The sequence below is a fragment of the Schistocerca serialis genome, chromosome 11, assembly GCF_023864345.2.
Source record: "Schistocerca serialis cubense isolate TAMUIC-IGC-003099 chromosome 11, iqSchSeri2.2, whole genome shotgun sequence".
Classification (NCBI taxonomy): Eukaryota; Metazoa; Arthropoda; class Insecta; order Orthoptera; family Acrididae; genus Schistocerca; species Schistocerca serialis.
The window spans coordinates 161,797,417-161,823,371 of record NC_064648.1 but is presented as its reverse complement, the minus strand read 5'-3'; the positions used below and the strand labels follow the sequence as shown (position 1 = coordinate 161,823,371).

The window sequence follows — 25,955 nt, the reverse complement described above, 5'->3', positions numbered from 1 at the left end:
TCAGCTTGATCTTAGGACGTCTATGAGCGACTGGTGGTTGTTCCGCTCGGCTAGGTCCAGCGGCGTGTCCCCACCATAATTCCTGTCTTCCCTGTTGGCCCCTGCCTCTAACAGTGCAGCCGCCGCCTCTGCACGGCCACGCCGTGCTGCATCGTGCAGTGGCGTGCTCCCACTTTGATCCATGGCGTTGTGGTCGGCAGAAGAAGCTGCCAGCAGCCGCACCACAGCTGCATGACCTTTCCATGCAGCCAGATGGACAGGCGTGTTCTGCCAGCGGTCCCTGGCGTTAACGGCTGCTCCTACCTCCAGCAGACGGGCCGCCACCTCCCCGTGCCCCATGACTGCTGCCCAGTGCAATGCTGTCAGCTTGTTCTCGTCCTTCGCCTCCACGTCCGCCCCCATTGCCAGTAACGTTCGCACTTTGCTCACTGACCCCTCCTTAGCTGCCGCAATCAGCATCTCGCCCTTCATGTCTCCAGATAGATTTCTGCAACAAAAGGACAATACTAACAAATTTCTTCAAAGACGCATGTCTGAGGACGAAACACTATCGCAGAAGCAGAACTGTGATGAGTTCCAAGAACTCATGTCCCCAAGAAGGTTACCACAATACACTGATCTCCAAAATTAAAGCAACAAACAGCGATGTCCCTGTCCTGTGTCTAATTCACGATGTGATCATGCATACTATCTACAGATGTCAGCACCATCGTGTTCTACACGGAAGACAGCATTCCAGTCTACAGACAACCAAGCTCACAATGAAGTCAGTGCACCTATGAAATGGGGTAGTGTTTTCTGGGTAGTCAGTCCCACATCCACAATCTCTGTAGGCACAGTCACAGACGGTGGAGTATGGTACAGAGAAGACGCATGCCAGGCTCTCTGCAGTGGAGGGCCATAGGATGAATGGAAGGAGCACAATCACAAACTGAAGTGGCCTGGTGGCTCAATGTGGATCTTACTGTTGTTTCTCAGATGTGGCGATAGTTTGTAGACACAGAAACTGTATCTCGAAGACGAGGACAGGATCCAACACACGTGTTGGTTCCTGCCCTCGTCTCCGAGATACAGTTTCTGGCTAAAGGGCATCACGGTACTGCCTTACTACTGCATGGCAACTGGCATCACACCTCGCAGCATGCACTGGATGTGTTGTATCGAAGCCAACGTTATACAGAAGGCCTCAGCAGAGTAGCCTATATAGTCAGAGACCTGTTGTATATGAACCCCTGACACATCTCCACAGAGAGTAATACGTAAAGTCATCAACACGCCAACTGGATGGCCGAACCATGGGCCAATGTTATTTTCACAGGTGAGTCCCAGTATGGACTGGAGAGTGATTATCGACAGATTTGCATATGGAGGGAACGTGGAACAGGATTTTGGAGCCCAAACATTAACAAGCCTGTTATCCAGAAGGATCTTTAATGGTGTGGGCAGCGATTACGTTGACAACTTGAACACCTCTTCATGACACTGTATGGGTGAATTGGCAAGGGTTAAGTCCTGTCAGGTATCGTAACGAGATCTGGGGAACTCATATGCCATTGTTGCGAGGTGCTGTGGCCTCATAGGGATATGCCTCATACAGATCGGGTGATTGACGTTTTCTTGGAAATAGAAGATATTGCACACATGGGAGATCCCAATTTGAATCCCATTGAGCATGTTGCATATACACTAGGGAGACGGGTTGCATCACATAAGCATCCACAAACAATTCCATAAATGTTGTGAGTTGCTCTGCAGGAAGAATGATGTTATTGCCTCCACATGAGAGTGATGACTTCATTCGCAGCTTGCCCTGTTGTTGTCAGGGTAGTATCAGCCACAGGCGGTCACAAACTATGCTGAGCACATTAAACCAGTAGTCGAATTGAGTGTGCAGTTCCGTTAAGTTGGAAAAAAAACGAAGAACATTTTCGTCTACCATAGTGGTCAGTGCTAATAGACAAGCAACACTGCGTGAAATAAATGCAGAAATCGATATAGAATGTACGACTAACGTATATGTGAGGACAGTGCGGCTAAATTTGGGATTAATGGGCTGTGGTAACAGATGTCCAATGCTAGTACCTTTACTAACAGTATGGTAACACCTGCAGCTCCTTTCCTGGTCTCGTGACCAAAATGGTAGGATCCGAGACGGCTGGAAAAGCTTGGTCTGGTCAGATAAGTCTCGAATTCCATTGGTGAAAACTGATGGTGGTGTTCGAGTGTGACGTAGACCCCACAAAGCTGTGGACCCTAGTTGACAACAAGGCACTGTGGTGTTGGCTCCATAATGGACTCCATTTTCTCAAACAACGATATAATGAGCCACAACTGTCCGCAACTGATTTGAGGAACATTGTGGACAACTGGTGTAAATGATTTGGCCATCTGGATCGCGCAACATGAATCCCATAGAAGATTTATGGGACATAATCGACAGGTCAGTTCCTGTACAAAATCCTCCACCAGCAACACATTCGCAGTAGTGGGTGGCTCCAGGGACAGCACAGCAAAATATTTTTACAAGGGACTTCAACGACTTCTCGGGTCCCCGCCACGTCGAGTTGTCGTACTAGGCTGGGCACAAGAAGGTCTGACACGATATTAGGAGGTATCCCACAACTCTTGCCACATCAGTGAATGTAGCTGTATTCCTGTCTTTCTCTGAACATTTCTATATTTTCTTCTTTCGTCGATCAGTTGCAGTATTTCTTCTGTTACTAAAGGTTTCTTCGAAGTTAGCTTCCCTTTATCTGTGTTGTCTGTCCACCGTCGGTGATTTTACATTCTAGAGATGTACACTCGTCTTCAACTGAACAGCCTACTGTGTTGTTCCTTACCGCCATATCCACATCATTGGTAAGCTTCAAATACATCTCATCATTTCTCAGTACTGCATGATGATACATCCTTCTACACTGATTCTTCTGGACGATTCTCTTGAACTTCACTCTACTCTTCATAATTATTAGATCTGTATTTACATCTGAGTACACCTTACAGTCCAATATCTGATTTCGAAATCTCTGACCATGATGTAATCCAGCAGGACTCTTTCAGTGTCTCTGGGTCTCTTCCAAGTATATTTTTTCGTCACACGATTCCTGAACAGAGTATTCGTAAATACCATCTCACATTGGTTGCACAACTCAATTAGACTTTCATCTCTGTCATCCCAATGCCAATCCCATATAGCTGATGACCCTTTCTGCTTCTCCTTCCCATGCAACCGCATTTTAATTTCATACTTTCTTTTCTCCTTTTTACTTGTGTCATTGGCATGTGTACCTGAACTGTCGCTGTCTGCATTCGTTTGATGTCGAATCTGGTGAGAGAAACTCTGTCGTTGAGAAGTTCACAGTAGTCCGCTCTCTCCCCTATTTTCCTATTCATAACGAACCCTGCTCCCAACATACCATTTCCTGCTGCTGATGATATACCTCAATGTGTCTTAAGATAAATGCTTAGCCTTTTCCTAGTTCACATCAGTGACCCCCAATGTATCTAGACTGGGCTTTTGCACTTCCGTTTTTAGACTCTAGCTTTCCAATTACAATCAAACTTCTGAATTCAAAGCTCCAAGTCATAGAATCTTATCCCACAATAACTTATTCCGTCTCTATTTCATAGTCACTTCCCCCTTGGCAGTCAATTTGCAGAGATCCAAAAGGGTAACTTGTCTGGAATCTTTCCACAATGCAGATGGCATCATAACCGTTTTCCTGTTACTGTTATATTTCCTGTGGATGCAAGTTACGTGGTTTTAATTTATTAGATTCCATTGCCTTCTGCATCCTCATGTCATTGATCACTTTTGATTCTCCAGCTTTCTAGGGGCAGTTTACTACCTGAAGGGCAGTAGAGTTCCTTGAAGCTCTATCCTTTCCTCCTCCCTCTTAGACCCTTCTATTATTGGTTGTCAGGAAGCTGATAACCTCGGCGATGAGCACCTGTAGCCCCAAACACACACACACACACACACACACACACACACACACACACACACACACACACACACACATTCTTTGGCCTTTGTCAGAAAGATGGCGACTTCTTATACTGGATGACTTCTGCTGCCACTGCTCTTAGTTTTTTTCAGAGGTTAAGCAGCGTCTGTGTTCGAATGTTTTCATTACTAATCAATGGCGCACTCCTAAACCATTGGTATATAACAGAAACACTGTCGCAGCATTTATTTGACTATCTTGCAAAAATGTGAAGTAAGTTTTTGAAGAGCTTTTTGAGATTCTTGGTGACAATGTTAAAAAACGTCTTTTCCCTTTGCTGTGGTATATACATTGACGGACAAATATTGCAGCACGAAGAAGTAGTGTGACAGAAACGAAAGTTGGTACGTGTGTTTCTACATCTGAATGATGATGACTCTGTGGCAGTCGCGTCGCTTAAGAGTGGCGCTAGTAGTACCATTATGAGGAAGCAAATCAAGCTTGTTGTAATTACACGCTGTAACGAGCGTGAGCGTTAGTTACCTTTGAGATTAGATGCAGGAAGCTGATGTTAGTCAAAATTTCCTTCGACACAACAAAGACGCCGTTATGAACATCTCACAGAGATTAAACGAAATCTGTAATAGGGGCTATGAGAAGCTGGATGTTCCAACCGTGATGCATAAATATTTGACAGGCATGTAGCCACTATGCAGGCCTGCTGGCTGCGGTGATTCCAAGAATATTCCGTTGCAAGAAGACTGGGTTCCAGACAGCCACGTGACACTACTGAGATGGAAGACCATCGTGTTCACCGTATGGCTCTGGCGCACTGTAATACATCTCCAGCAGCAGTTTGAGCAGCAGTTGGCACCAAGTAACATAATCAAGTATTACAAATCGGTTACTTCACGGACAGCTCCGAGCCAGATGCTCTGTAGCGTGTGTTCCACTGATCCCACACCGCACCGTTTGGCACTTCAGTGGTGGCAAACTGAAGGGAATGGTCGAACTCTGTTGTATTTTCTGATGAAAGCTGGTTCAGCCTCGCTGCCGGTAATGACCATGTTTTGATTTAGAAGGAGGCCAGTTGGGGGCCTACAACCAACCTGTCTGTGTGTTAACACATTGGACCTAAACCTGGAGTCATGGTCTGGGGTGCGATTTTATATGACAGCAGGAACACTCTCGTTGTTATCCCACACACCTTTAGTGTAAATATCTGTTTCAATCTGCTGATTCGATCCATTCTGGTGCCATTAATGAACAGCATTCCAGGGGGAGTTTTCCAACAGGATAACCCTAGCTCACTTACCGCTGTTGTAGCCCAACATGCTCTATAGAGTGTTGACATGTCTCTTGGCATGCTCAATCATCAGGTACGTTCCCAGGCGAGCAGATATGGGACATCATCATACAGTAACTCCAGCATCATTCACAAACAGCATTACAGTCCCTGTACTGACCAACCAAGTGCATCTGACATCGAACTCCATTCCACAAACTCTCGTCCGATACTTGTGCAACACAATTCATGCATGTCTGCATGTTTTAATTCGACCTTCTCACAGTGTATGACCATTTCACGTTTCCAGTGGCTCATCTCACACCTACATTGACCTGCGATCTTGCAATGATAATCAGTTAAATATGTTACCCTGGCAAATGTATCCTTGATGTTTCACTACTCTGTATTGACAAGTTTTTGGTTTTGTGATTCTTTTCTATCAGTGTATTTATGATTGTAAACTATTTTTGTTTAAAGTAGTTGTCGCTTTTAGTCTTCGAAAGACTGTATTTTTTTATGTAGGACCTTTTATTAGTCACCACAACTGTCTGATGCCCAAGAAAAAAGGAAGCCTTCACTGTCTTCGCCCTGTACATTGTTATTCACATCAGTACCATGTTACGCTCGATCTGTTCCCCAGCCTGGTTTTCTTAACTCTCTGTCAACAAACTTTTCACTCCATTATCAAGTATTTTGTTAATATGTTTCATTTCCTGCTCTTTATGTTTTATTTCCGCCTGCTGTTGTTTCCCTCTCGATTTTTAGCCAGCTTTCTCAACTTTTTATGTCAGTCTTTTTATGCTGAAACATTCTTCCCTTCCATGTCTTGTTTCTAAGTCAACCACAATAATTTATTTTCTACTTTGTTGTCTGCTGCTTTTCTACTGAGATTGTACTAATTTCGTGTCCAGTATGTGCAACGTAATTTAAAGGCTATCCCTGAAATTGCATTCAGCGTTATTAATTATGCTGCATAATGAGTTTCTGGATTATCCACAAAGTATTCTTCCCTGTGCTCTCTATCTTTAGTCTTTCCTGCTACACTTCCTTATCGTCGGTTGTCTTCTTATGTTGAATGGCTGATGCTATTTGTGTACGAGAAATTAGGTAAATACCTGTCAGGCTATCTTACTTACATAATTTCACCATACCTTCTCTGTATCGTTCAACATTATCAGACCCATGGATGAACTTTTGTTGACTGCTTGTGCTGCGAAAGGCGTTCAGATTGGGATAAGTATTCTTATAAGTATTTGCTCAATTTGGCACAGACATTAAATCTAATGACATTGTACATCTGTGGCTGACCATAAAAGGTAATTAAAGTCCGAAATCCTTGAAAAACTGGGAGAGATATGTTTTCTTAAGTCACCTGAAACATTACTTATCCCATTTTCAACGTTAAAATACTGGGTAACCTTCCTTATTTCCCCTTGAATAGGTACAGACTCCTTTATTGTCCAATAACTTGTTGGATTCTACTCTGATTAATTGTAAAAGCATGTTGAATACTCTGAATTGCCACTTTTGGGCCTGTAGAATTCAGCTAGCCACTGAAATGCATTTTGCAACAATATCAGTTCACTATCAGACTATCATTGTTTCACGAAGCGACAGTCAAATATCTGTGACTACCACTACAGATCAATAATTTCAAAGAAGAAAAGTGACGTGATGACGAATTTACGCTGAAGCTGGTCTGCAGTGAATAAAAAGAAAACTTTTGCAATGTCAGCTGTAAAACTCCCTGAGCCACAGAGGGTTTTACAGCTGGCGAGATATGGCTGCTGTGTCCATCTCCACTCAACGATCCCCACGCATTACAATTGACCTGATTTTTATTGATCCAACATGCCTGCGTTAATCAGCAAGATATCGACAGTTTAGTAGAGGCTGATGTTGTCACGAATGATTTCCAAAAACTGCCACTAGAGGTTCTCACGTACATCTTTCGTAGTAGGGTAAGACATGGATCTCAACTGATTCTCCTCCCCCAGTGGTGAGGTTCCCACAGACCCTTGAGAGAATATCTCATTATAGTGTTGGGAGAGTAATCGCGGAAATGCAAGTGACGGTGGGAGTTTCAGAGATTCCTGGTTATTTGGTGAGGCAGCCCAATACTGAATAATACTGAACGTGGTTGCAAGTCAGAAGAAACAAACAAGATCCAGTCTCTGCAGAATTAATTCATAATATAGCAAATCATCGCCGAAAACACAAATTGCCTCTAACTCACCAACACAGTCGCTATCTTTGGGGAAGTATCTTACACAAGTAACTGCATTAAGTGGCTCAGTTGTGTTAGGAACTGAAAATACGTCACGATGCAGACCTGTAGATCCTTGCCTCGTCAAACAGCATAATTTATAAAAGAAATAACTTAATACCAGAACTATAACATCTGCTTCGTCAAAACATAAAGTAGCAACATTCGATTTCTTCACTTTAACACTGGGCTAACTGCCCAACGCGTAACGCTGTTATTGTGACAGAACTCACCGCAGGTGATAGACGGCAGCGTCGTCAGGCTGTGGAGTGGCCTGGGGAGTGGTGGGGGGCACAGCTGTGGCTGGGCTCCGGCCGTCGTCGCTGTGGCCACTGTGCGGCTGCGAGGGGGGGCCGGTCCTGCTCTCTCCAGCGCCTGGCGTGCTGCGCAGAAGGAACACTGCTTCGAGAAGGGTTTTCACATCGAAGCCAGTGGTCAGATTACCACAGACAGTACTGCTGAGGTACTGTCCCCACACAGATAATGGAACACACACTACCAAAGACAGTAGTGGGACAACTAAGGCGTTCAGCTAACCACTTCACACATTGCATCTCCTAATTTTCTCATACTTGTAGGCTAGCATACTACACAGTATTTGGTGCAAAATAAAGCACAAATGAAAGGCTCATACTAAGCTCAACAAGTATGCTTATGACAACTATTAGTCAACATAGTTTCAATACATAACAATATACACTCCTGGAAATTGAAATAAGAACACCGTGAATTCATTGTCCCACGAAGGGGAAACTTTATTGACACATTCCTGGGGTCAGATACATCACATGATCACACTGACAGAACCACAGGCACATAGACACAGGCAACAGAGCATGCACAATGTCGGCACTAGTACAGTGTATATCCACCTTTCGCAGCAATGCAGGCTGCTATTCTCCCATGGAGACGGTCGTAGAGATGCTGGATGTAGTCCTGTGGAACGGCTTGCCATGCCATTTCCACCTGGCGCCTCAGTTGGACCAGCGTTCGTGCTGGACGTGCAGACCGCGTGAGACGACGCTTCATCCAGTCCCAAACATGCTCAATGGGGGACAGATCCGGAGATCTTGCTGGCCAGGGTAGTTGACTTACACCTTCTAGAGCACGTTGGGTGGCACGGGATACATGCGGACGTGCATTGTCCTGTTGGAACAGTAAGTTCCCTTGCCGGTCTAGGAATGGTAGAACGATGGGTTCGAGGACGGTTTGGATGTACCATGCACTATTCAGTGTACCCTCGACGATCACCAGTGGTGTACGGCCAGTGTCGGAGATCGCTCCCCACACCATGATGCCGGGTGTTGGCCCTGTGTGCCTCGGTCGTATGCAGTCCTGATTGTGGCGCTCACCTGCACGGCGCCAAACACGCATACGCCCATCATTGGCACCAAGGCAGAAGCGACTCTCATCGCTGAAGACGACACGTCTCCATTCGTCCCTCCATTCACGCCTGTCGCGACACCACTGGAGGCGGGCTGCACGATGTTGGGGCGTGAGCGGAAGACGGCCTAACGGTGTGCGGGACCGTAGCCCAGCTTCATGGAGACGGTTGCGAATGGTCCTCGCCGATACCCCAGGAGCAACAGTGTCCCTAATTTGCTGGGAAGTGGCGGTGCGGTCCCCTACGGCACTGCGTAGGATCCTACGGTCTTGGCGTGCATCCGTGCGTCGCTGCGGTCTGGTCCCAGGTCGACGGGCACGTGCACCTTCCGCCGACCACTGGCGACAACATCGATGTACTGTGGAGACCTCACGCCCCACATGTTGAGCAATTCGGCGGTACGTCCACCCAGCCTCCCGCATGCCCACTATACGCCCTCGCTCAAAGTCCGTCAACTGCACATACGGTTCACGTCCACGCTGTCGCGGCATGCTACCAGTGTTAAAGACTGCGATGGAGCTCCGTATGCCACGGCAAACTGGCTGACACTGACGGCGGCGGTGCACAAATGCTGCGCAGTTAGCGCCATTCGACGGCCAACACCGCGGTTCCTGGTGTGTCCGCTGTGCCGTGCGTGTGATCATTGCTTGTACAGCCCTCTCGCAGTGTCCGGAGCAAGTATGGTGGGTCTGACACACCGGTGTCAATGTGTTCTTTTTTCCATTTCCAGGAGTGTAAATCACAAAGATATTTGAATGTCAGTATCCCTCCAATGCACTTAATGTAGTGCTGTCGTTATGGGATGGTGTTCCTAGCTCGTGTGTTATGGGGGGTAGGATGTCAAGCCGGCCGACTTGGAACAGGAGAGACACCAGAGGACATTTTAGTTTCCACAGTCTATACTTTTACAAATAAAATCATAAAACTTCGTCAGAATGTCCAGGAAGGATTCAGTATTCACACTCATAGCAGTGGAACTGCAAAAACATAAAGAAAAAATTTTTTTTACATGTGAAATTTCATAATTTTTCCTCTTCCTATCGGCTGCAGCTGTCGCTATAGGTACACCTTTCTTCATAAGTAAGAGAGATCTTTCGATGAATCTTGCACGGCATACAAACCATGCTTACAGGTACATGAAACTCTAGAATTTATTTAATTTATGAAAAAATGAATGTGCTGTAGCATTTTTAACTTCATCTTTAGAGAAAACTCAAGTTTTATAGTTATATTACCTCAATTTTTAGCACAGTTTTTAATCGACTTGCAAAATTATAGAGATTTGCATTAAGGAGTTCGTGTTTAATGAGCATACCAAGTTTGAAAGTAATAGGATACTTATTATGAATGTTACATGCACCTAAGTTAAGAAATGTCTGTTTTGCGGAAAATGGCCATTAAAGTTTCTGCTTGTGTGTATCATTCCTTTAGAACTGTCCAGCACCATAAGCAAGTTCTTTTCCATTTTCTTAGTCGGTTTTCATTCTTTTCACATTCCTGATTTTATCACCTCCAAAAATAATTTATCTCCTTTCACTACACACTCTCTATTGCATACAAAGCTTTGATGCAGTTCACTCCGGTCTTTATTCCCATTTTCTCTAAAACATATTTCTTGCTTTGCACACAATCATTAAAACATGAAACCGCGTCATAAACACAAATAGCAACTGCATTTTGTCCAACAAAAATGGTTTTAGGCAATATTTCCCATACACATTGGTTAAAACTTTCATTTGGTTTTTGGGTGCCACCATGAACACATTTCTTCAATAAGTTTTCATTTGCAAGGTCCCTGATATAGGTTTGGTGGCTTCCATTAAAGTCCTGAGCCATTGGTGTCACATTTGTTGCAGCACCCTTTGATCTGTATTTGTTGCCCTGGTGACTTTGTGTAGGATTCAAGCTGTGCAAAGGGGTTTGGCTTGTAATCACTAAAATGTATATTTTTTATACATCGTACTATTCAGGAAGATATGCGGTACAAAATACGCATATCTTTAAAAAATCAATTTTCTAAAATTTTTGACATTCTCCCCTTAGCAGTCACGAATCCGACTGTTGGGGGAAGAATCTGGAGAGACGTGTGCTAAAAATCTTTTTCGGTTGTTTCGTCCCTGTTGTGTGTAAGAATGATACGAAAATAAACCTAGAACACGAAGAAATGGGATACAAATTACAAAGGGGAAATTATACCAGTGATATGATGTTGTGCAGTGTTGTTAGTTCGAGGGATGTTGGTTCCTAAGATTATCGGTGCATTCATATCGCAAATTAATTTGTACTTCTACTTGTACTCTAAACATCACCATACACTTATTTTTTCTCCAAAATGTAAGTAATATATACAGATTGAGTTATCCCACCATCTTTTACACATTACAAACATAGAAATTCTTCTACAGAATAGGAGTTGTCAAGGAGAGACTTTTTCAGTTTATTTTCACATTTCACCTTGCCATCTGTTAGACGTTTTGTATCACTGGGTAAGCTGCCAAAAATTTTTTTGCAGCTTTGTACACCTCCTTCTGTGCTAAAGACAACCTTAATGTTGATTAATAAATGTCATTTTTCTGCTAGTATTGTAATTATGTACCTCATCGTAGCTTTTGAACTGTAGTGGATTATTTACAAAAAAATTCATAAGGGAGTAAATATACTGTGAAGCAATGGTCAGAATACCCTACTCCTCAAACAGATGTCTACAAGGTGATCACGGGTAAGCACCACATATTGTTCTCGCAGCACGTTTCTGGGCAGTAACCTCAGATCATTATTCGATATGACATTACTGAATGTAAATAAGCAAAATATGTAAACTTACTGATTTCTATCTCTTCAAAATTTGCTATGACTAAGTTAAAACGTGGCTAAACTAAATTGTTTTAGGGGTTCCGAAATTTGTGTTTTTTCCAATTTAAATTCTCATCAATATGGGCACCACAGAATTTTTAATTTCCCACTATATGAATTATTTCATCACAACATGTTACACTTATCACTGGTGCAGTACCCCTGGAGGTATAGAACTGAATAATATGTGGCTTTGTGAAATTCAGGGTGGGACCATTCGCAGAAAACCAGTCAATGATACTTTTGAGAACTTTGTTCACCGTTTTCCCAATTTCTGCACGTATACTGGGAGTGATTACCATATTGGTGTTACCTGAAAAAAGAACTAGTTCTGCTTGTTGTACATTAGACTGTAGATCATTTATATATGTGAGAAACGCTAGTGGACGTAAGATTGAACCTAGGGGAAACCCATACGTGATTTCTCCCCTGCCAGAATTATGTCCCTGGATTCTGTTTGTTGAATTACTAATAAGTACAAATTTTCGCATTCTTTTGGTCAGATATGACTTGATCCATTGGTTGGCTATACCATCAATCCCAAAAAACTTCAATTTATCAAGGAGTATGCTATGATTTGCACAATCAAATGCTTTGGATAGGTCACAGAAAATACCTACCAGTACTATTTTGTTATGTAATGCTTGTAATATCTGGTGTGTGAACATGTAAACAGCATTCTCAGTAAAGCAACCGTTCTGAAACCCAAATTTTGATTTTCTGAGGACATTATTGTTGCCAAGATGTAATACTCTTTTAGAATACATCTCATTCTCAAACATTTTGGAAAATGATATAAGCAGTGATATAGGTCGGTAGTTACTGATGTCTCTCTTATCTGTGAAATAAAAAGTGTCGACATTCCAATTCGAAACTGAACGCTATTCATTCTGTGAATCCCAAGAAGAGCGAAGACACGGATTGAAACAAGTGTGCTGTTACGAGTCACTGTTCCATAACTAATAATTCGCTGCCTGACAGATAAATTGAAGCATACAGGGAACACAGTCAGAGGTCGCTGTGGCTTTTCCGTGACGCGCCGGGAATTCTGCATCAAGAGGATCGAAGATAACAAGAAGAATTCGCTTCAGCAGAGGAGGTTCGATCCGAACCAGTTTTGTCATACAAATATTCATGCACAATAGCGGTAACAAGAAAAGGATGTATGTAAATTTACGAATGCTGAATGCTGAATACATGTATTGAATATTGAAGGTCTGTTTCTATTAGAGCCAGTTAAAGTTCACACAGGATATGTGTACCTTCCATTTTTTTTCAATCATTCTTTCAAAATTTACTTTTTAATTATTTAAACAGCAAATATTTATTCAGATTTCCAATATATATCACATTTCTAGTCCCCCCGCCACTATTCAATGGCAACCGTGACACGACGGCGCCGAGAGGAATGTGAACAGACCTTTCAATTCTTGAAGAAAAAAATTTTTTTAGGCAAATGATCCATTTCAGCTGAAAAAACAAAATTCATGACAAATACAAAAAAATGCACCAAAATACATAGAAACACAAATAGGTAAAATAGAACGAGTAAATAAATTTAAATACCTTGGAGAAACTATACAACAGATTGGACTAGAATAATCTGGAATAGATGTAAGAATTAACAAAATGGAAAGAGCATATGGTTTGACCAAAAATATTTACAACAAGAAATGTATATCTAGAAAAATAAAACTAAAACACTACACCACAGTGGTACAACCAGAATGTTTATATGGATCTGAATGCCTAACGATGAACTACAAGATGGACAAACTAGAGGTACTGGAAAGAAGGATTATTAGAAAAATAATGGGTACAATGAAAACCGCAGATGGTTGGAAAATAAGAAGTAATGAGGAGATCTACAAAAATATAGAGAAAATATCTGCAGTAATGGCCTAACGAAGATTAACCTTTTTTGGACATCTCCACCGAAAGAATGGAAATAGACCAACAAAACAAATACTGCTATATTTCTGGAAGAAGAAATCGACAATAGCATGGATTACAGAAGTAAGAAAAAATCTTGAAAGAAACAACATAAAAGAATCAGAAATAGCAGAAAGAAACCATTTTAAAAACAAAATACTAAATTTGGAAGGCTTTCAAAGGAGAAGAAATAAAAAATCGTGAACAGCATGGACAGAAGAAAAGAAGAGACTTCATGGGGATGAAATGAGGGAATCCTGGAAAAATAGGATACAACAACAATGGAAGAAGAGGAACTGAAGTTGTTAACGTGATCCTAGTAAGTCAATATGATTGTAAAAAAAAACAAAAAAATCGATTTTATCGTTACAAAGAACTAATGAGGCCTTTGTTGGATTTTTACACGTCCGTGAGGTTGAAACTATTAACAACTTGAAGGAGCAAATTAAAATGAAATTCTGCCTACGAACGAGATGTGCTGGGAATGCGAATTTCAGCGGTTAAAGTAGGAAGTTGCTACGCTGTATGCTTATATGGCCCTGCTTGGCGCCGTCTCTCTCACAGTAGATCCTTGTTCCTTCCAATTAATATCCTTTACGGAAAGTGGATTTCTATAGAAAAGACGAAGATATGTGTAAAGTCAACATTTAATTGAAGGATACGATTCAAACAAAATTTCATGTTTAAAATTATTTTCCTTTCATAATTTTAATAGAAACTGTTCAGAGTGGAGTCAAAGGAAATGGCCATTGTTGAAAATTCATTACAAAATGCAATATGCCAAGATGGCGGAAATTCGAGCTTGTCAACATTTGAAGGTCACGCACCAACTCGTGAACTGGCCAATGACTACCAAAACGACGAGGTTGGCGTCCCATTATTAAAAAATTGTGATACTGGTAATATAACTAGTCATGAGGCCGCTCATATGACGCTCTATGAGCCAATTTCTGAGGTCTCACCGGGAAACATTTTCTAAAGTAGAGAATCTGACGTGCGCAATAGCGAAAATTTCTTTGATTATCTGCTACGACGTCGCGGACGCAAGCACAGGAAACAGTTCACAACAGCAATGCAAATACCAGTGAAACACACACTCTGACACAGCTAATGCAGCTAATAACTCAACAGTTTGCACAGCAAAACCAGGCGTTTAACGATTCCAAGAATAGTATTAGTCAACAGTTGAGAGAGGTGGGCAAAAATGTACGCACTGAATTATCTGACGAATTATCCGGTAAGTTCACAGAGCACGGTAAACAACTAAAACAAGAAATAATTACCGACATGTCCCGCAATATAAATATGTTAACGGAAAAGGTAAGATCCGCAAATTGTAATCGGGAACAACTTGCAGGTGAGTTGCAAAACCTCAGTAAAGCATTTAGTCAAGTTCAGGACACGCAATCCCATGTGGATGCGTCGGTAAAAAATGTCACGAACGTAGTCAACGAGCTGCAAGACGTATGCAAAAACCTAACTACAGAAATACAAAACTTGAGTCTAAGAGTAGATCATTTTAGAGTCAGAATTTGCTAAAAACAGAGAGGTATGCTATGTGTAGATGTAAAGGAAGTAACTGAAAAAGCTGAAGCCGGGATGCTGGAGAAGGGCAGCACCCTTGCTGGAAAGGTAGTGTCAGAATGCAAAATCTATGTAGGTACTGTAAAATTTGTACATTTGTGGTAAGATCTTATGGGACCCAACTGCTTAGGTCATCGCTCCGTAAGCTTATACACTTAACTAACTTACTTACGCTACGGACAGCACACTCGCCGATGCCCGAGGGAAGATTCGAACCACTGACGGGGGGAGCCGCGCGGACCGTGACAAGACGCTTTAGACCGCACGGCTACCCCGCGTGGCCCTTATGTAAATCCTGCAGGGCTCTTTAGAGCTCTAAAAGAGACGTAAAGCCAACTTCTTGCTAAAACAGACTAGGGTTATAGGAAGCAGAGGAAAGGTTGCGAGGCAGTGTTGCTAAAACTACGGACATTCCAAAACAGCATATGACAGAAAACAAAGCTATGCTCTTAGATGCCTTCACTGGTTACCAACAATTCAGGATTAGCCCTTAGAAGGGAAATAGCGAAGGTTGCACAATGCAACTTGCAACTTGCCGGCAGTTGCACCTGTCGAGCAGGCGCAGTTGCCATGGATACGCCACAAGCGACCATAAACACGACTGTCACTGACAGCGCGGCCTGTTTGTCAACATTACTTGCAGATGAATGATTACTTACGCATCGACATTCCCGATATTTGCTTCTGAATGGAAAAGAACAGACCCTGTGGTCTTTATCAGAGCATTTCGACATGTTTTACCTCGTACCTGGACCGAAGCCCAGAAAATTAGATTTCTTCTTGGATACACACAGGGTGACGTTCTACTGTAAGCTACGGACATATCGGAACGTTGCCAATATTATGAACGGAATGAGACGGCATTTCTGAGTAAGTATTGGTCTGAGGCCGTACAAGAGAGGCTCAACGTGAAGTATTTAACCCAGCTCCGTTCAATAGCAAGTATGGAAGCTTACGAGGATATTTTGAAAAATATTTGAATAAAACTAGGTCTGGACGATCCAGCTAAATTTTCAAAAAAATTTAAAGAGCCGTCTTCCTGCCCACGTTAGGGAAAAACTCATTAACATCCCGTAAATCGACACCGAATACTTTCTATCTCTACTGGACTCAATAGATTTGATAAACGAAGAGATACCAGTACAACCTAAGCCTGTTAATAACCCGATAGCGTCACAGAGATTTACGGATAATGGTAACGATAATCACAACGGCAATGGAGAAAGTCGTAAATGTAAAGGCGCATATAAGAGAAATGGGCAAAACTTTAGCAAAAACAACTACAACAGGCGCGTAGCGTAAGGCCAGCCTGTACAGTATGTACAGACACAAGGCACCGGCAACAGTCAGCCGATCGTTGGCAAACGCAAAACAATAGCAGACAACCAAATAACCCACAGACAGCGGAATGCCGCCAGAAATGTAACGCAAATATGCTGAATAACGCTCAGAGGCAAAGAGAATTTCAGTCGAAAGCCTCACAGGATACCAAGTGGTGTAATCAAACACCAACACTCCACACAGTGGAAGCTACACCTAACTCAGAGGCCGATGCCATCGCGACGCCAGAAAACTTGAACCGGTCACGGTAGGCCCCGACCGAGCGAGGTGGCGCAGTGGTTCGACACTGGACTCGCATTCGGGAGGACGACGGTTCAATCCCGCGTCCGGCCATCCTGATTTAGGTTTTCCGTGATTTCCCTAAATCACTCCAGGCAAATGCCGGGATGGTTCCTCTGAAAGGGCACGGCTGACTTCCTTCCCCATCCTTCCCTAATCCGGTGAGACCGATGACCACACTGTCTGGTCTCCTTCCCCAAACAACCAACCAACAACGGTAGGCCCCCGTTCCGTGACCTTGGAGGAGAGTGGGGCACATGTTTGATCGACACTTGCTTCATAAGGCTACTTTGAATAAAGAGGTTTAGGGTAGCATGTACAGCTCAAAGAACAGATCGTGCTTGCCCTAGCTGCCAGCAGCACATGTCACTGTGTCTGTCTCTGATCTGAGCAGCCCATCATTGTGTCCGTCACTAGAACGGAACCTGCTGCGGCCACAGCTAATGTTCATCTTTCTTCAACCACTTGATAGGCTAACGTAAATAACAGCTTGCTGTACACATGCAATTTAATACAAATGACGACTGCAAATAAGACCAAAATAATTCACAAAGCTATGAACGTCTTGGCTATTGCAGGATTTTTGGAGGCTAACTTACGTGCTGACATACTGAGTTTAGTACGGTGATTTGATGAAACTCTTACGAGAATTTTACGAAAGCAACGTGAGCCACCAGAAAATGCTATTGCTAGTTACAGTGTCTGTGTTTAAGAGCCTACTATGCAATGTCCTTCAGACATGCATGCATGTCTGAAAAAACAGATGCTGCTGTGATCTACAGCTGTGTAAAGTACAGGAAACTTATTCACAATGGCGAATACGTCACTCCAACTGCACAGTTTACTGTTGACGTATGAAACTTGATACCAGACCTGGACAGGAATCAGAATTTCCCACTGTACATGAGTGGTCGCCGTAACCACTTTGTCTATGCGAGCGTGCTTCAGTGCCCGACCCAAAACTCGACACATCACCGTGAGTTTCCATGTCTTGCTGTAGAACAGTCACTGTAACACTCACACGGGAAGAAACACACTTATTGTTGTCGCGGCCTTTGCCTGGGCATGTAAATACTACTCACAGTGCCTGTGTTTAAAAACCTTCTATAGCATGTCCTTCAGACAAGGATTCATGTCTGAAGCAACAGACGAAATGTGTTCAAGTTGAGAATACGATCACATTCCAGCTCTGTAATTTATTGGTGACGTATGAATATTTGTGCCAGACTGGGATCCCAACATGGATATCCCACTTCATGCGAGCAGTCGCCTTAACGACCTCTGCTATTCGAGCATACTTCCAGGTTCCGGGTTCGAGTCTCAGTCTGGAAGAAGTTTTACTATGACGCAAATATACAGGATGAATCGCCTAAAACTTCGACTGAAAAGAATGGCGGATATTGGAAGTGCTATTCATGTGCTGCTCTCATACAGTGGATTGGAACTGCGGGGCTCGTATTGTTAGCTATACAAAAGATTGTATTAGTAACTAGGAAGTGTATTATTAGTGAAAAATTACACTTTTCGAAATACACTCCTGGAAATGGAAAAAAGAACACATTGACACCGGTGTGTCAGACCCACCATACTTGCTCCGGACACTGCGAGAGGGCTGTACAAGCAATGATCACACGCACGGCACAGCGGACACACCAGGAACCGCGGTGTTGGCCGTCGAATGGCGCTAGCTGCGCAGCATTTGTGCACCGCCGCCGTCAGTGCCAGCCAGTTTGACGTGGCATACGGAGCTCCATCGCAGTCTTTAACACTGGTAGCATGCCGCGACAGCGTTGACGTGAACCGTATGTGCAGTTGACGGACTTTGAGCGAGGGCGCATAGTGGGCACGCGGGAGGCCGGGTGGACGTACCGCCGAATTGCTCAACACGTGGGGCGTGAGGTCTCCACAGTACATCGATGTTGTCGCCAGTGGTCGGCGGAAGGTGCACGTGCCCGTCGACCTGGGACCGGACCGCAGCGACGCACGGATGCACGCCAAGACCGTAGGATCCTACGCAGTGCCGTAGGGGACCGCACCGCCACTTCCCAGCAAATTAGAGACACTGCTGCTTCCTAGACCGGCAAGGGAACTTGCTGTTCCAACAGGACAATGCATGTCCGCATGTATCCCGTGCCACCCAACGTGCTCTAGAAGGTGTAAGTCAACTACCCTGGCCAGCAAGATCTCCGGATCTGTCCCCCATTGAGCATGTTTGGGACTGGATGAAGCGTCGTCTCACGCGGTCTGCACGTCCAGCACGAACGCTGGTCCAACTGAGGCGCCAGGTGGAAATGGCATGGCAAGCCGTTCCACAGGACTACATCCAGCATCTCTACGACCGTCTCCATGGGAGAATAGCAGCCTGCATTGCTGCGAAAGGTGGATATACACTGTACTAGTGCCGACATTGTGCATGCTCTGTTGCCTGTGTCTATGTGCCTGTGGTTCTGTCAGTGTGATCATGTGATGTATCTGACCCCAGGAATGTGTCAATAAAGTATCCCTTTCCTGGGACAATGAATTCACGGTGTTCTTATTTCAATTTCCAGGAGTGTAGATCAACGCCTATTGACATTAACAAATTAGAAGTAGAACAAATCAGATGTCACTGGTGTTTGTTGAGGATTATGGTGCGAGTCGTTTTCGAGATACAATATTCTGAAAAGTTTCGACACTGACATTTATTTGTGATATTCAACCTGCTTCGTTGCTAGGTACAATGTTGTTAAGTTTGCTTACTGAGTGCTTGTGTGTACCTTGAGTGCATTTCGACTTGCTGTTCAGGTAGTGTCTGAGAATCCAAGCAGTAGGTCGTGAGTGAATAACGGGATTTACCAATGCAGATAATGCCGGCATCTGTATGACGTATGGAGAGTGTAGGAAGAATGCATTTCTCTCTCGTACAGTGTATGTGGAGAGATATCCCAATAAACATCAGCCACCTCAGCAATTAGGGCCAATGGCCTTGCCGCAGTGGTAAAACCGGTTCTGGTCAGATCACCGAAGATAAATGCTATCGGGCTGGGCTAGCACTTGGATGGGTGACCATGCAGTCTGCCTAAAGCTGTTGGCAAGTGGGGTGCACTCAACCCTTGTGAGGCAAACTGAGGAGCTACTTGATTGATAAGTAGCGACTCCGGTCTCGGAAACTGACATACGGCCGGAGAGAGTGGTGTGCTGACCACATACCTCTCCATATCCGCATTCAGTAACGCCTGTGGGATGAGGATGACACGGCGGCCGGTCGGTACCGTTGGGCTTTCGTGGCCTGTTCGAAAGGAATTTGATTTGCATCTTAGCAATTATTTATCAACCTCCAAGTTCATTAACTGAAAGAGGTAATGTAACACATAGACAACGTAACAGAAAGGAAAAAGTGACGACAGAAGAGGGGCAATGTAATGTGCTTCCTGATGTTCCAGATTAGCTGCCGTGTAATCGCATGAGGACGTGGCATGGGTCAGGCAATTGTCGTACGTATTGTTCCTCGACATATGTTCCATTACCATCACATCTCTCTCTCCATCAAGAACTGCATGGAAATTATTATGACAAAAGTGTTACCTTCTATACATGGGCCTTAAGACAGAATACTCCAGGTGTATCATGTATCTTGTTCAGTGATGAAGCCACAGTTAATAAACATGGCCAAGTAAATCATCGACACATACCCTGTGGTCTGTTGACAATCGCTGTCGGCTTCGTCAGATGGAGCGTCAGCATCCATGGAACGTAAACATACAGTGGGATAGTGAACTGCCAGTTCACAGGTCCGTTTTTCATATACGCCAATCTGAATGCGAACAAGTATCACAGCTGCCATCATCCATGGATGCTCTGCTCTTCCTCTGCAGACTAGGAGGAACCTGTGGTACCAACATGATGACTGTTCAACCAATAGCGCACGAAGTACTGCAGTATATCTTCACGAATTCTTTCCAAATTGCCGGATTGGATGCTGAGGACCTGTACCTTGGCTGTCCCACTCCCAAGATTTTACGCCTGTAGACATTTTTCTGTGTGGAAAGCAGAAAGTCTCTGTCTACGGGGACATACAGACTACAGTCGATGATATGCAGCGACGTATTACTGCAGCCTTCTTGGACATCTCCGCTGAAATGCTAGCATGTATGGAAAGGTCGTTGAAACCAGACCGGAAGTGTGTTTTGCCGTTGCTGGTGCTGCTTTTGAACCCAACCTGTGATGGTCAACTGCCTCGTTGCTGGCCAGAATCCACATAACTATTGTATGCACTTCTGCTTTTCTTTATTGTGTGCTATCACAGACACTCTGATCTGTAGATTGAGAAGGAAGAATGAGTAAATGAAATTAAAAAAGAGATTTTATCCTACGTTCAGAGCCAAATAAGTCACTGGGAGAACTTGAAAGCAACACAGCATGCGGTGTAGATGACGTTCCGGCGGAAATCTTAAAGAGTTTAAAAGAAACAGGCAAAAATGAGTTGACCTCTCTCTGCAACTACATCTACGACAAATGTGAATGGGCAGAAGACTTTGTCGTAAGTATAATAGTCCCAATCCCAAAGACTAATTATCCTAAAAAGTGTAAAGACCACGGGACAATCAGCCTCATACCGAAGGTAGCAAAAGTAGTTCTTCGGATTCTAAAAAGGAGGCTATATGGAACACTGCAAGAAACACTTGGTGAAGAACACTATGGTTTCGTAAGGGGAAAGGTGAACACGAGATGCCATTGGGGTTCTAAGAACCATCAGCAAAAGATACATAGAAAAGAGCATAGAAGTGTATGCTGTCTTCATAAACCTTGAAAAGACATTTGATAGAGAGCAGTTCGATAAGCTGTTAGGTCTTTAGAAAAAGAAGGGAATAAAGTGGAATGTGAGAAGACTGATGGCAAATCTGTACCTGGATAAGAAAGCTTGGGTACGAATAGGTAATGAGATGTCTGGAGACAACAGGATTGGGAGAGTTGTTAGACAGGGCTGTTGTCTCTTGCCGATCTTATTTAACATCTGTCAGAAGGAAGCACTGGAAAGCCGACAAGAGGCGTCAGGATAGGTCGACAAAATATTGAATGTATAAGATTTGCAGATGACATGGCGATCCTCACAAAAAATCAAGAAAAGCTGACTCAAGTGCTAAATGACTTGAATGAAGTCTTTGTAGTATATGATATGACAATTAATAAAAAGAAAACCAAAAGCATTGCCATAAGCCTAAAGAAAAGAAAAGTAAAAATTAACTTGGAGTCAGAAATCATAGAACAGGTAAGAGCATTCAAGTATTTGAGAACTTGGATTAAAGAAGATACGGACTGACAACAAGATATCAAAGTGAGAATGGCTCGGGCGGAACACGCATTTCGAAAGCAGAGAAGACTCTTAACTAGTTGTTTAAACAAGGAATTAAGGAAGCGACTAGTTAAGTGCTTAATATGGAGCATGGCCTTGTATGGAGCAGAAACGTGGACTTTGATAAAGCAGAATGAGAAGAGAATTAAAGCTTGTGAAATGTGGATATGGCGTGGAACGAAGATCAGCTGGACTGATAAAGTTAGGAATTACTCAGATATACTGAGGAGAGTTGGAGAAGAACGGAGGATGCTTCTAGCGATGTAGGACAGGAAACTAAACTGGATAGGCCACAATCTAAAAAGAGATTGCCTTCTAGTAGAGACAACTGAACGTTTCCTTCTGGGAAAGACAAGGAAGGGCAGAAGAAGGTTTCAGATGCCGAATGATGTCTGCGGGCCACAAGGTGGGTACCAAAGAATGAAGAGAAACGCAGCAGACAGAGAAGCATGGAGGGCTAGGCAGTTAAAACCCGCTGCAAGGCAGACAACCCAAAGATGATGATGATGATGATGATGATGACCACAGCTATAAGTTTTGGCGTGGGGACTTTTCAAAATACGATATGTCGTAATTGAGTCACATAGAATCCTACACCAAACAGCATCGACATTCTAATTTACCTTACTTTTTGTTGATTAGTATCACTGGCATTGTTCCTTTTAAGGAATTGAATGTTTTCACCAAGAAAACCCATTCTATGTATTATTACAATCTATTGATATATTTTGTTGATTAGTATCACTGGCATTGTTCCATTTAAGGAATTGAATGTTTTCACCAAGAAAACCCATTCTGTGTATTATTACAATCTATTGATAAGTGAATAACACGAGTCCCTCACTATTAATCAATTTTGTGAAACTGCACATCAATTGTGCTTTCTATTTTTACATCATTTGCAAGTTTCCAGTGATTCACCCTATATTGTGTACTTGGCGTGTCATTGTATTAGCAGTTGCAAATGCATTTCTTGTATTTCATACAGCTGTCGGTCATAGCAGTGTGTGTTCCCACAGATATGCATGCATGTATGGAGGATATTCCATAACAAATAAAGACACTGGAAAATTTTTACATGTCTAGGAAAGACCATGACAATAATAAGTAAGTTTCTTTCTGAGTGAGAATCAAAGCATTTGTGCAAATGCAGGATGTGGACACATGGTGAAGTTTGGAGGTCTGGAAGCGTGCTTGGATAGCTGAAGTGGTTGAGGCAAGCTGTCCCATAAAGTGGCAAGCCTAAGCTCGAGCTCCACTGCAACACAAATTCTAATATGTCGTCAGAGAACTGTACAGCTGGAGTCTCATCCTACTTGCAGCTGTAAATACATTACTTACATGATGTGATCAAAAGTATCCAGACACCCTCCAAAACCATGAGTTTTTCATATCAGGTGCACTATGCTGCCAAGTACTCTATATAAGCGACCTCAGTTGTCATTAGACATCGTGAGATAGTAGAATGGGGTGCTATGCGGAACTCACGGACTTCGAATATGGTCATACGTCTGTACCAGAGATTTCCACAAGCCTAAACATAACTAGGTCCACTATTTCCGATGCGATAGTGAAGTGGAAACGTGAAGGGACATATAAAGCACAAAACGTTCAGGCCAACCTCGTCTCTTGACAGACAGAGACTGCCGACAGTTGAAGAGGATGGTAATGTGTAATAGGCAGACATCTATCCAGACCATCACACAGGAATTCCAAACTGCATCAGGATCCATTGCAAGTACTATGACAGTTATGTGGGAGGTTTGAAAACTTGTATTTCATGGTCGAGCAACTACTCATAAGCCACACATCACGCTGGTTAATGCCGAACCACGCCTCGCTTAGTGTAAGGAGCATAAACGTTGGACTATTGAACGGTGGAAAAAACGTTGTGTGGTGTGACGAATCACGGCACACAATGTGGCGACCCGATGGCAGGGTATGGCTGGTGAACGTCATCTGCCAGTGTGTGTTGCGCCAACAGTAGAATTCGGAGGCGGTGGTGTTATGGTGTCGTCGTGTTTTTCGTGGAGGGTTCTTGCACCCCTTGTTCTTTTGTGTGGCAATATCACACCACACTCCCATATTCATGTTTTAAGAACCTTTGCCACTGTTGAAGGGCAATTCAGGGATGGCGATTGTATCTTTCAACACGATCGAGCACCTGCTCACAATACACGAGCTGTGTCAGACTGGTTAGACGAGAATAACGTCTTTGTAATCGACTGGCTTGCACAGGGTCCTGACCTGAATGCTATAGAACACCTTTGGGATGTTTTGGAACGCCGTGAACTCCGTGAAAAATGGGCCCAAAGAAACCTTCCAGCAGCTGTTATGAAGGCTGAGGATGGGCCAACACCATATTGAATTCCTGCATTACCGATAGAGGGCGCCACGAACTTGTTTGTCATTTTCAGCCAGGTGTATAGATACTTTTCATCACATAGCGTATACAAGAAACTGGATATTGTAAGTAGGCTGTTTAGGTTTTTATATTGGTAACGCCACGTAGCGCTCTGTATGAAAATCACTGGCTGTGCTGTGTGCAGTCTGTGGCTAGTTTGCATTGTTGTCTGCCATTGTACTGTTGGGCAGTTGGCTGTTAACAGCGCGTAGCGTTGCGCAGTTGGAGGTGAGCCGCCAGCAGTGGTGGATGTGGGGAGAGAGATGGCGGAGTTTTGAAATTTGTAATACTGGATATAATGAACTGCTATATACATTATGACTTTTGAACACTATTGAGGTAAATACATTGTTTGTTCTCTATCAAGATCTTTCATTTGCTAACTATGCGTATCAGTAGTTAGTGCCTTCAGTAGTTTGAATCTTTTATTTAGCTGGCAGTAGTGGCGCTCGCTGTATTGCAGTAGTTCGAGTAACGAATATTTTTGTGAGGTAAGTGATTTGTGAAAGGTATAGGTTAATGTTAGTCAGGGCCATTCTTTTGTAGGGATTTTTGAAAGTCAGATTGCGTTGCGCTAAAAAAATATTGTGTGTCAGTTTAAGCACAGTCATGTATAATTTTTCTAAGGGGACGTTTCAATATCAATAGTAGTGTATTTTACGATGCAGGCACATCTAATTACACTTAGTGGTGGACATTTTAGGCTTGTCAGTACGCACACGTAGAGCTGTGTAACATAGATGAGCAGCTTGTCTCATGCTTACCTGGTGTCTGTCGGTGTCTCTGCAATCAGGTGAACCAACTCCATAAAAGTTTGTGGGTCGTTGACTACAGCCTCATCCCAGCCCTGCGTCGCCATCACACTGAGCAAGTGGGCCTTTATGAAGGCGACGGCAGCCTGCTTCAGCATGTTAGCGGAGTGCCTAATCGCGAGAACACCTGTGGCTGATGCAGTCTCGACAGACAGCTGCGCGGCCACCTGTTGCTCGCACTGCACCTTCAGTACTGACAAGCCGTATTGATCAGCGGCGACCAGCAGCTGCGGCGCCATGCTGGGCAGCTGTGGGGGCTGGAGGGTGTAGAGGTGTGCCAGCACCTGGCGCAGCACAGGGCCCTCTATGTCGGAGAGTGCGAGCTGGCTGCTGCTGGCCTCTAAGGTGAGACGACGGAGCATGCCCGCAAACACAGCGCTCCTGGCGGCCAAGATAGCCCTGTGTACCACTAGCTGTGTATTGTCCCCGGCCAGCAGAGTCACCACAGCGCCGTCTCTGGCGTCCAGCAGGGCACCCAGATCCACGGCCGTGGCCTCCTCAGCCTCATGAACTCGTCCCACTGTTAGGGCTTC

The 25,955-nt window shown here is 43.8% G+C and overlaps 1 protein-coding gene across 1 annotated transcript; it reads right to left on the bottom strand.

Moving 5' to 3' along the window:
• On the bottom strand, nt 1–25,955 carry LOC126426579 (ankyrin repeat domain-containing protein 23-like). The gene is made up of 3 exons (XM_050088476.1): nt 25,375–25,955; nt 7,735–7,884; nt 1–487 (listed from the first exon to the last, which is right to left on the bottom strand). The coding sequence occupies exons 1-3, from the start codon at nt 25,782–25,784 to the stop codon at nt 1–3; spliced, it is 1,047 nt and encodes a 348-aa protein (XP_049944433.1). The 5' UTR covers nt 25,785–25,955.

Excerpts from the sequence above, each read along its gene's own strand:
- LOC126426579 (XM_050088476.1), bottom strand. The coding sequence starts at position 25,784 with ATGCTCCGTCGTCTCACCTTAGAGGCCAGCAGCAGCCAGCTCGCACTC. Across the intron at positions 7,885-25,374 it reads GAGACACCGACAGACACCAG|CACGCCAGGCGCTGGAGAGA; the intron begins GTAAGCATGAGA and ends CCTTCTGCGCAG. Across the intron at positions 488-7,734 it reads GCTGCCGTCTATCACCTGCG|AAATCTATCTGGAGACATGA; the intron begins GTGAGTTCTGTC and ends CTTTTGTTGCAG.